At 29.1% G+C, this 12,966-nt stretch overlaps 1 protein-coding gene across 2 annotated transcripts in view; it reads right to left on the bottom strand.

Annotated features, from left to right (window-relative positions):
* Positions 1 to 12,966, bottom strand: part of LOC142326173 (protein THEM6-like) — a 94,127-nt gene that overhangs the window by 69,355 nt on the left and 11,806 nt on the right. For both annotated transcript variants that reach the window (XM_075368426.1, XM_075368427.1), the window contains one exon: positions 2,497 to 2,711. In XM_075368426.1, the coding sequence (XP_075224541.1) occupies positions 2,497 to 2,711 (215 nt within the window). The remainder of the gene's footprint in view (positions 1 to 2,496; positions 2,712 to 12,966) is intronic.

The following is a 12,966-nucleotide window of genomic DNA, read 5'->3' as shown; positions in this document are numbered from 1 at the left end:
ACTTTGTTTATATATAATTACGGTTGTATCGTTCTATTTTTTAAACCATTTAAACAATTTCTTTTTTTAAAAATAAGGATTATTTTATAATTAAATAATTTTATCCGAATGCTTTCGCTTGAGTATGGAAACCCTAAAATAAAAAAAAGATTTTTCGCAATTTAAAATTTTTTATGCTTAAAACGTATTTTTTTTTTAACAATAAAGTCGCTAAAACAAATTAATACCCCCCCCCACCCGAAGAAGGGAGCTCCCGATTTAAAAAAAAATCGAAAAATTTATTTAAATTTCGATTTTAATTTATTTAAAAGCAATTTTATGAATATTTTAATCATTAAATAAAGCCCCCTGATGCATAAGCTCCCTCAGTTTTCAGAAGGTCGAAAACATATTTTTCGAAATTGTGATGCAAATATAATTATATTAAAAATAATAAATTTGTTGAGCACATTTGTTTCAGAGATTTCAATTTAAAGATTTAAATATAACAACGTAGATTTAAAGCCTTATTCAGTTTATTGAATTGAAAAATGTATAACTTGATCGGCGTGGCCGATAACGTTATGTAATTTATTGCTGGTTTTTTAATTATATTTTCATTTAAAGTATAAGATCTTCCATAAAAATAAACTCCACATAAGAAACAAAGGCTTCAAAAAAATCATAATGTCTAAAAACGTGCGCTGAAATTGAGTAGAATAATATAAAGATATTTGTATTCGTTCATTCGAGATTGAATAAGATTGAAATTCGCAAATGATAGTAATTTCTACTCTAAATTTTTTCTTAGTTTTGAGTTAATCCTTCAATATAACAACGACATAAGCGCTTATAACATAACGGTCATAATTAAGCGACGATATACAAAAATAAGAAACTTATCTTCAAATCATCTAAGATACAACGAATATTTGTTCCGAGTTGAAGTGGTGTATATAGACGCATTTTTTCACCACAAAGGTGTAAAATAATTTGCTGCTTTATGCTACTTCTTTCAGTTTTTCTCATGGCTGAGCCATTCAAAGCAACTGAAATGCAAGAGACACAAATCAAAGTTGATTTTTTTCTGAAAGTAATGATGTCCACTATACAGCCAGTTCTTATGATGTTCAGAATGGAGGGATATCACCTGCATTTCGGCAGGCTTATAACGTTAATATGCAACCGTATATTTGGCTCAGTGAAGATGGCAAGGGGAAACCACTGAACCCTCATTTTCCTTTATAAATTTGGCATGGGATGTTTATTATTCTTAAGGATGTATGGGTATATCATAGTTTTAAGGTATGAAAATATTGTTTATACGTCAATTTATATACATATATGTTTTTTTTTCATTTATTTTCTTATAGAGTGTCCCAGGATGTATTGGCCAAAAGTAAGGAACTAATTTAGGATATCAAAAGAAACCAAAATGTTAATATAGATAAAAGCCTTATTTCATCTCATTTTCCCTCTGTTCACCATTTTATGTTTTTTTTTTTAACTTGCATCTTAAGAACGGATTGAGATAAGTACTCAATAACATCTACGAATAAATAGGTTTGAAAACATTATTTTTGAAAATTTAAAAATGGCGGCAATTTAAATCTTTTAATCGTTACTAGGTGTGAATATTTGTTTTATCGAATTATAATTCATTAAATAAAATGTTAAGCATTAATTGTGAATAAAATATCTTACTTCGCCAAGATAAGCGTTTTGGCATCGGGCCCTGGTTAGCTGAGATATTCGCTGTTAGGATGAGAATGGAAGACTGGAGAACTCTGTAATTGAACAGCGGTGTGGGAGGATGTAGGAATTGACCTCGCCCTCGAAAGAGGATCAAAACAGTGAGAAATAGGTTATGTTTTCATTAGAGGCTTATTAAATTTGCGAATCTGTTTCTTAACTTTTAAGTAAATCATGAGGACTGTGAATAAATTGAATTGTAGGACAAAATTGTTGTTGCGATGAACAATTTGTTTTGTTGGTACGAAGATAGTATTTTTGGTGTTTAAATGGCAATTTATTAACAATAAAAGCTTAACATTTTATCTAATAAAAACATAATTCAAAAACTAATATCTACAAAGCAAAAAAAAATTACAATGGCTTTGTAATTTTCAAAGATAAAATTTTCAAACTTACTTATTTTTTAGAAGATATTTGTTAGGTAATTGTACACCAAATTTCATTAAATTATCTCATTCTGTTTTCTAAATATAAGTTTTTATTTAAAAAAAAAAAAAAAAAAACAAACTAACGGACGGAGGAAAATTAAGCAAGTTAGGACATATGTCTCTCCACATGAACGTTTTGTTCATTTTGATCTCCTCTATTAACTCAGATTCTGCTGATGATTGATTAACTGTTGAAATGGAAATCTGATTTTAGATTTTAAATAAAATCTTTATTTCCAATTTATTTCATTAACAGTTAAACACAGCTCTTTACTTGAACTATATTATCAAGTAAATTTTAACAACTATATAAAACAATAAGATCTACTATTACCTTAGTTTGTATTTGATATGCGGCGAAAAGACCGATAGATTGTCGATATCTCATACAAGAGGCGGTCTGTAAAGTTATTGTTCGATTGTGGAACAATCTTCTAAATAATCCAGTCCTTTCGTAAAAGTGATATCTGGCAAAATCTAGTTCCCTCAAGTACCTAGCATTATTCATATGGCATAACATCATATCCACATCGTTCGTCAAACAAATACCTGCCAAAAAAATGAATAAATAAATAAATAAATAAATAAACATAAATAACAAAAATTTAACGTCAAAATTCTAAGGTTAACATTATTTACAATTCTAAAGCAAATACTGTTAGTTCGATTAACACTAACATGTCGAACATAATTTTGTTTGCGGTTTTTTAGATCGTTCATACATATTCATCGGTATAAGGATTTCCTTTCTAGTTTAATAATGAATCCTGTTTTACTGTTAAAATGTGCAGTCCTACAGTAAACATGCAGAGACAGAGCTTACAGAGTTATAGCTAAATATCAGCAAAGGTGTCCATTTATTAGTTATTATGTATTTATAAGATGGAAACAATAAAAAAGTAAAGAACGGCACTTGTTTATTCCTTATTTCTCCTTTCAATTTTCTTGGTTTTATTGAAATCCAATAGATTTTTTTTTTAAATAGGAGTTTAAATTACTGTTCCAAACTTCAGAAAGTATTTTAATTAGAAAATTATATGGTGTTTAATTTTGTTGTTCGTTTTTAAAATGCGTTTTGAGTAGTCTGCAGAAATTATTCATTTGTTGTTAGTCAAAATAGTTGTTAATGTTTTTTTTTTTGTTTTTAGTTTGGTCTTAAATTTTAATTACGGTAATTAAAATTCATTCTTCATGGCCTATAAAATCAGTTTGTTTGTCCTTGGATAGTGTGCAGAATAAAGTTAGAAATCATTTGCAAAATTTTTTAGCGAATGACAAGTACAATAACTGAGTATTCTGATAAAAAACCGGCAAAAGGTTGTACAACTTTCCCAGTTTTACCCAGAACAAATTTTTATTACAAATACGTGGTAGGAGTTTTAATGACTTATGATTACAGAACTTGTAATACTTATATTAATATAATACTTATTATATCATATATTATTGTAGTATTAATGATTTAATTATGTAGTATTTAAGGTAAAATTGCGATATGTTCATAGAAAAAAATTGAGTTCAATTTTATTCCTTTCATCAAACCGCATGTTTATGTTAATAGACTGATGTATTACCCCCAAGTATTTCTTTTTCTTGAATCACTTGCACTACTATTATATCTAGAAAAATATAAAAAAAATATTAGGTTAAAATATGCAATAAATAAAACCCTTTTTCGATTTTTGGGAAGGGAGGAATTTGGGGGAAAATTTTTTTACTTCCTTGTATGAAGTAAAGAAAGTATTGTGATGGCGAAAAATTTCGATTTTCAGATTTCAACGGAAATATTGATTTTGACCATCCCTGAATCCATATTGACTAGTTTCGGAGTGACGTCTGTACATACGTATATACGTGCGTATATGCGTACGTAAGTATGCATGTATTTCACATAATTCAAAAACAGTTAGCCGTAGAATGTTGAAATTTTGGATTTAAGCCTGCAGTAACACAGAGTTTTGCACTTCCCCATTTGATTTCAATTGACTAGACCAAAAACGCCCAAAATCCAAACAAATTTCGATTTTGGAATTTTTCTTAACTGCAGTAATAAGCCCTCCTTGAGAGCTTTTCAACGATTTATCATAAATCGAACTTATTTTCATTGGTTCCAGAGTTATAGCGAAATAAAAGTTTAATAAATGAAATATTTGTATATAAGGGGAAGGCACATCGGTTCGAATCAGACTTCATCTCCTTTTTTTTTTAAATTTAAATATATTGATTTATTAATCTCTGATTGTAAAAAATGTTTTACAGTAAATAATAGTTCAGTAATAACAATAAAAAAAATATCAGAAGTTATTAATGAAATAAAATTTTATGTACTTTTCATTAAAAAAAAATGTGTATATGTAATTTAATAGGCGTACAAGGGAGTTATGTGGTGTCCACATCAGATTTATGTTTTTTTAATAGTAAGATAAGGATGCAATCATCTGCTGAACTTAATATAAAGTGGGATTATATTTGCAAAATGTTGAGAAAATTTCCCCCCAAAATTTACCAATAAATTGTTCCATTTACACAATCCTCTGTATAAAATTTCATCAAAATCGGTTTATACAGTCTATTTATTTTGATAACAACACGTTTAAAAGTAAGATACGCTTGTTTTTATTTTCATACAAACGGGGAAAGACACTATTTTTATCTCTTTTATGTTGGTATACACAATTTACCATCTTCATAACAAGGAAACTTCTGTAAAATTTATAATCTGTTATTCTTCATATATAAATTTTGGACTTAATTTAGATTGTTTCATTTATAGTTAAATTGTAATTAATGAAAAAATTAATTTCACAAATTTTCACTTACATGTTAGATTATTCTATTTTTATAGCAATCATATTTTTCTCTATTTTACTACATAATTTCTTCAACCAGTTTTCTATTATTGCTTTGCACTAACTAATTATTTATTTTATTTTTAAAGAACCTGTATGTATATTTTCTAGTCCTTCATATTTGTATTTTTACATTTATTTATCAATTATAAAATATCTTTTATTATTTATGGTATTCAAGTAATGAAGTTATCTCTCCATTCCTTTGAGTTAACAAAAATTAGTAAAATTATGTTTTCTTTTGTAGTTTTTTAAATATGTTATTTTCTTAATTTAATCATAAATTTATTTAATCATTAACTTTTGCAGAATCTAATTATGAAATTCAACCGGCATAAATGCTAAAAAAAACCTTGGGTTTTAAGCCGTGGGTGAATAAGAATAAGCGGAGAGGAATGTTGTCATCAGGCATTGTCTTTCTCCATGACAATGCTCGGCCGCACACTGCAGCTGTAAGAAAGAAGCTCCTGCAGCGTTTTCGTTGGGAAGTGTTTGATCACCCACCATACAGCCGGACTTGGCTCCATCCGATTTTCACCTCTTTGCTCACATGAAACGCTGGCTAGGAGGACAACATTTTGGCACAAAAATCGAGTTGCAGACCAGCGTGGAAACATGTCTGAAAACACAGGCGACTCCGTTCTATGACGAGGGTATTGGAAAGTTGGTACCACGCTACGACAAATGTCTAAATCGGAGTGGCGACTATGTAGAGAAATAGCGTAACTATGTAAGTACTTGTTACAAATAAAAAATCTTTTTTTCACTGTGGTTTTAATTTCGTGACCGATCGGACCTTGAAAAAAAATAACCTTCGTACTCTCACATTATGATTGGTTAAAAAACAAAGAATACGATTGGTTGGAATTTCGGGCCTGATAATGATAAGAATTACTCTCACCTTATGATTGGTTGGAATTTTGTGCCTGATAATGATAAGAATTACTCTCACCTTATGATTGGTTGGAATTTTGTGCCTGGTAATGATAAGAATTACTCTCACATTATGATTGGTTAAAAAACAAAGAATACGATTGGTTGGAATTTCGGGCCTGATAATGATAAGAATTACTCTCACCTTATGATTGGGTAAAAAACAAAGAATACGATCGGTTGGAATTTTGTGCCTGATAATGATAAGAATTACTCTCCCCTTATGATTGGTTGGAATTTTGTGCCTGGTAATGATAAGAATTATTCTCACCTTATGATTGGTTAAAAAACAAAAAAATACAATTGGTTGGAATTTTGTGCCCGATAATGACAAGAATTACACGTAAATTAAGATAAAGTAATAAATTTCACAATCTGGGACACTAATCTGTTTATTTTTCGCTCAACAATAGACTTGTCAATCAAGTATTTAACTTTAAAGCTATAAATCATCAATATGTATTGATAGAAGAATATTTCAATTTTATTAATTAAATATTTTACAGGATGAAATATTATGTGTATATATTGAACAATTTCAATACATCGGTAACGATTCAATAATTATATAAATTTAAATATTAAAAATATATTATTATTACACTTCCCATGTACTAGAAATCTGATTTTAGGGAGATTAAATTTCTGCTATATAAGTCGTCTTTTTCCAAATATTTTTATTACGAAAAATTCCTAATGTCCTAATGGTTTCCAATAATTAAATTCTTGATTTTTACCGATTCAACAATTAGGTTGTCATCTATAAAACCCTGACAACAAAGTTTTTATACTTTCCTAGCATTGGTTTTTTTTTTTTTTTTTATTTCCTTGTACCAAGTAAAGGAAGTCCCTCGGAGTCGTCGTTCGCTGATGATCCCCTGGGGACGTCACTCTGGCTATTCTAATTCGGTGACAAGAGCGCCCGGGTGGTTGCGCAGGGGCTGTGTACATATCATGTGGATTAGGTCTGTCCCCTGCGTGACTAGAGGGGGAGGTTTTTTAGCGGGCGAGATCCCCGCACTTGCCTGGCGGTGGCTGGCAGAGCTTTTTCCTCCTACGGAAAAAAAGGAGTATTCTGCGGTATTGAAGAGTGAACTTGTGTTGTCATTGGTTTTGTTTTTATCAACTTCCCTATTCTGATTAGATAGTTACGGAAGTAATCTGTGAGGGTGGTGAATATTAAGAGTAATCTGCGTTATTAAAGAGTGAATGTATGTTGTCATTGGTTTGTTTTCCTACTCTGATTAAACAGTTACGGAAGTAATATCTGAAGGCGGTGAGGGGCATTCCATTTAATTTCAACAAATTTTCAAATATTTTCTTGCATCACTATTTTTTAATTTTATGATATTTGTTGTATGATAACTACTCACTTTGTCGTGATCAAAAGATTTTTTTTTTAATATTTAAAAAAAATATTTTTCTTGAGTAATCTACTATTTTCTTATTTTCCAACAGGTAAAAACAGCCATTTTCGTCACTTTTTATACGAGCTGTAGCATCCTATTTTACATCATAGAGACAACAGAGAAGAGCTTTTTGGAAAGAGTAAAAATGTATTGTCATCCTAGTGTACTCGCACTTAATTTAGTTACATAACCAAATCTTGCAATTTTTACTGAAATTACGTTCACAAATTGGTTTTTTTCATATTTTGAGCCCAAAATAAATAATGAAGAACTTAGGGTAACGGACCTTTTTTTATCTTTTAACTCTTATACCGAGTTACCGAGTGTCCTTCGTTGAAAAAAATGGCCGCCAAATCATAAGATTTTGAAAATTTCTCATTTTAGGGGGCTGTAAACCACATTTGGGAAGGTGAAAAAAGTCTGAAAATTTTGCAGCGGTAAGTAATTTTTATGTACTTTAAAACCATTTAAAACTTATTTTTTACTTAATGGGGTTGACGAGTAATGAAGCCATCAATGCCGCTAAAAACATTGTTGCCTTTAACCGTGAACATGTATCCAAAAAATTCACAGCATGTATTTTTTTACATAATAATTTAAGCCTACTATACAAAACATTTCGACATCTCTATGACTCATACACACACACTCATGTTTAAACACGACTAGTTTCAGCGTGATGTCTGTACGTACGTATAGACGTCATGCTGATACGTATATATCACGCATAACTCAAAAACGATTAGCCGTAGAATGTACAAATCTTGTATTTAGGAATGTTGCACCATCTCGTTTTATGATTGCAATCGATTAGATTAAAAATGTCCAAAAAAGCCCAAAAAAAAAAAAAATGGATTTTGGATTTTTTCTTAACTGCCTTAATAAGCCCTTATTGAGAGCTATTCAACAATATATATTATATTGTTGAATATATATATTGTTGAACAATATATATGATATATCTCAAAGGCTGAACCGATTTAGATGTATGACCTCGCGTTGGAATCCATACGTTCCCGGGAGTGACACAGGCTATATATATATGTTTAAATAAATTTTAAAAATTGAAAACAAAATTATAATACGAGGTATGCAAAATTGTCATCCGCACGCTCTTTCATTATCCTATATTAGTAATTATTCTGTATTAGAGCAATCTTTTTTTCTTTTGGCAGTCATGCTTTTTAATTTTAAATATTTATTTCTTATTGATGTTATTCTCTACTGTTTATATTTAATATGTTATGACATTTTTTAAGATACTCTCTCTCTCTATTTCTGTCTGTCTGTCTGTCGGTCTCTGTCTGTCTGTCTCTGTTTCTCTCTCGCTCTCTCTCTCTCTCTCTCTCTCTCTGCCTGTATGTCCGTCTGCATGTGTGTGTGTGTGTGTGTGTGTGTGTGTGTGTGTGTGTGTGTGTGTGTGTGTGTGTGTGTGTGTGTGTGTGTGTGTGTGTGTGTGTGTGTGTGTGTGTGTGTGTGTGTGTGTGTGTGTGTGTGTGTGTGTGTGTGTGTGTGTGTGTGTGTGTGTGTGTGTGTGTGTGTGTGTGTGTGAAAATACACCAAATTTATTTAATATTCATCTACTTATGAAAATCTAGTTAAGTATACGTACTAATTTTGGCATATTCAAAAACCAATATTTATTTACGAGTGAAATTGAAATAGCTAACGAGATAATTCGCAAAGATTCAAATATAAAAAAATCAGGTGCAATAACTCAGTAGACATTTTCCCTACCAATAAATTTAATCATAAAGAATAAAAAATTTTAATTTAGCCAATCCATATAAAATAATCACAGTATATAACTGATGCACATAGACCTTGCGTAAATTTGTAGTTAAAAAAATTTGTCGTGAAGTAAATCGTCACACAAGTAAAATATGACAATTTTGTGTGTGTGTGTGTGTGTGTGTGTGTGTGTGTGTGTGTGTGTGTGTGTTCTGTTTAATAACAAAGTACAGGCTAAAAATTATTTTTAGTATTATAATTAAGTAAAGAATAGTCATGTATTATGTTGTAAAACTGCGTGGTAAATGATATGTGCTACTAATAATGTCTCTGGGCCGTTTTACTTTTATAGGCTACGTAATCGGTACGACAATGACGTGGCTCTACTGTATGGATTGTAAAGTTAGATAATATATAAATAATTTTTACTTAATTATAGTACAGCATTTTTTAATGCCGGATGCAAATCACCAGGCACTAATTACCGACAACTATTTTCTTAAAACTCTTCTATTACTTTAGGTTAGTTCACGTTATATAATAAGCGTTAGGTAGAGGTTTGTTTATAAAACTTATGTGACTCAAGGATAAAAAAAACTGTCCAAGTTTTGTTTCAATGAATGAGCACATATACAATTTTTGTTTCCGTCAAACAGAAAATGCGTTTGGTGTTTTTTACAAGCTAATATTACTTTTTACTTCTACACGCTTTATCGGTTTGCAAATTCTCTTTTAATGGATCACGTCTCATCATGGTTGGTCATCTCACCTTCTTTTTGTGTGCAATATGTTTAAAATACTTTGTCACATCATTTACGATCGGTTACAATGGTTAACCAAAAAACCATTCATCGAATGGATCATAAAGTCTTTTTCCAAATCAGTCTCATTTGACGATAATCTCCATCTCCTTTCTATTCTGTGTTAATTTTTTAACTTCAAAATATATGTCCAACATCCATCCTTAATTATTTGTTTAATACATTTTAATGTTTGTTTTCCTCTTTATCTGTTACTATCTTCACATCCTGTCACACCAAATTATTTACAGTTTGATATTTTAACATATGAAAAACTAAATAAATATTTTATATCGATCAGTACATAATAACACCGTTTCGAGAATGAATAAATATGCTATTCCAAAGATAAAAAAATAAAATGTCACAGCATTTGTTTGAATAGGTCAAGAAAATTCGTGGCAAAACCTTCTTCTTCAGAGCAATATCACAGAATACACAATTAATTATAAAACAAACCAGTTATCAATGAAAAGTCTATTAAGAGTTTCCGAACGAACATTATTATTATTATTATTTTTATTATTACTGTTCTCTCAACTATTAATTCATTTCTAACACAGTATAATTGACCTCTAACTTCTAGTTAACTCAGTTCAGATTATCACACATTACTTTTGTATCATATTTTTGAATATTATTATTTGATTTAATGCAACTGCTATTCATAGATTTTATGTTTGTATAGTTTATTTTATTATTACTGTATGAATTAATACAATCGATATATTACATTTTACATGTATGTATAGTATATTTGAGTATTATTTTATTTAACACTATAACAAGTTAAAAATAAACTATTTATTTCTACAATTTTTATCTATTTTTGTAGTTTTTATTTATTTTTTACAAACTAACGGGATTTCTATAACTTATCGGATAGGGTTGATTATTTTTTCTACTCGGAATGATCCGCAGACTTATCATCAAGCGTCATCGGACATCATACTTGAGTCTCCTCAGAGAATTTCTCAAAAAATTCTCATTTAATACTTAATTGAGAAAAATTTCCGAAGTTATTAATCACAGAAAAATCAGTTGTTGATACTTGTTGATATCTGCGGACCATTCCGAGCAGAATTAAAAAAAAATCAGCAAGATCCGTCCAGTAGAATATTTGGACGGAATGTGAAAAAGTTTTGAGCATGCATTTTACTTGCGGTTGGAAAGGAAAGAGAAAAACAAGGAGGTTGGGGGTAAGACGTGTTGTAAATGGAATAGGTTTTTAGCCGATTTTTTTAAATATATATCATTACTTTGTAATAAAACCACTGTGGAACAGCAAGGGGCCACTAATTTTATAAACATTTAATATAATTAAATTTTAATTATATTAAAATTCATATAATTAACTTTAATATAATATCCCAAGTTATGTCATTTATTTATCTCGGGTTTTTTCAATTATTCAAAAGTTAGTTTTTCCGCCATTTTTGGGTCTTTCACTTGATTTACAAAATTGATATTTATATATTTTAGTAAACCTTTCATTAGTGTGTTAACTTGATAGCTTACATTACTGCGTAATGATTATTAAAAAAAATTTAATTGAGGGAATATCAATTTGAAGGGAATCCGACGGCCTATAGCGGCCATTCGTGTATTTTTGTAATCTTCTAACGATACTTAATTTAAATCCGAAATCAAAATCAGAGACAAAAAGTGTTCACACACATTCATACACACTGAATCCAATAATGAAGTATTCGTTCATTGAAAACTGTTGTGATTATAGTCCATACTAATTATTTATAAACACATGATATAATAATGTTATGATCAAATTATATGAAAATAATAAAGCACAACTTAAAGTTTTATGTACGAGATGTTATTTATTTAAAAGCTGATAGCAAAACTTTAATACTTTCCTGGTATTGGTTATTTATTTTAAATTCTTGAAAAAAGTTACCTAAGATTCCTTTTTTTGGGAGTGGAGAAATTATGGTGAAGATTTATTGTAATTATTTGATTTAAATAAAAAAAAAAAAAAAAAAAAAAAAAAAAGACTTTTTTCTGCTTCTCCACCACCAAAATCACCTTCCAACAATTTTTTTTAATTTTTCTACGTATTTTATAATAATAACTGGGAGAAACCAGAAAAAGATTCCTCCTGAAAAATGTACAAAATTATCCAAGATTATGTTTTGGGAATGGGGAAGAATTATTGTGAAATTTTATTGTAAAATCATAGATAAAGGTAAATATAATTCTATACGAATCTGAATACTAGAAAGTGGATACCGGTGTGTTTTGGTGGTTTGAGTTCAATTAACCACACATCTTAGGAATGGTCAGCCTGAGCGTATAAGTCTTCACCTTATTTATATGTTATGCACATCATTTTAAATGATGTGCATAACATATTGATTTTTTTAGAGAAAACCTTTTTTCTTCTTCATCTATTCAAGATATGATTAACCTAAATAACGATAAAACCTTCTTTTTTACATAAATATAAGTTTTTTAATTATTTTTTTATTTTTAATAAAATATTTCTTGAAAATGAAACTACGCCTATTTTGCGTGGTTTTTATTAACTACTTTTTGTAAAATTATACTTTGTGTTATTTATATTACTTTCAAAAAATCAAAATAATAAATAATTAAATATTTTACTGAAATAGGTATATAATAAATAATACATTATATAGAATGAGAAGAAGCTTCAGATAAAATATTTATTTGTCCCAATATTTGCCTGTATGGATAAAGGAAAATACTTCATCAGAGCAACATCGCAGAATACACAATAAACTCCAAATTAAATAACACATTTGGTTAAATTCTGTATTAGTTATTAAAAATATAAAGTCGTATTAAGATAAACGAACAAAGATACCAGGTATAAAAAATAATTACAAAGAAATTCACAATTCAGAAGACGTTAATAAAAAACTATTTGAGAACGTATTTATCTAAACGTTGAATGAAGCTACAAAAGTTCAGGTTTAATTTTTAGTAATCTAATTTAAAAATTCATCGATTAAATAATTGTTTTTGTAAAAGAAAATCTTTTAGTTGTATTTAAAATAAATTTGTAGGAAAGAAAAATTTAAACAATTCAGTAATTAATTAA

The sequence above is a fragment of the Lycorma delicatula genome, chromosome 6 (genome assembly GCF_047948215.1).
Source record: "Lycorma delicatula isolate Av1 chromosome 6, ASM4794821v1, whole genome shotgun sequence".
Taxonomy (NCBI): domain Eukaryota; kingdom Metazoa; phylum Arthropoda; class Insecta; order Hemiptera; family Fulgoridae; genus Lycorma; species Lycorma delicatula.
The sequence above is the reverse complement of the archived record's forward strand: the minus strand, read 5'-3'. Positions and strand labels throughout refer to the sequence as shown.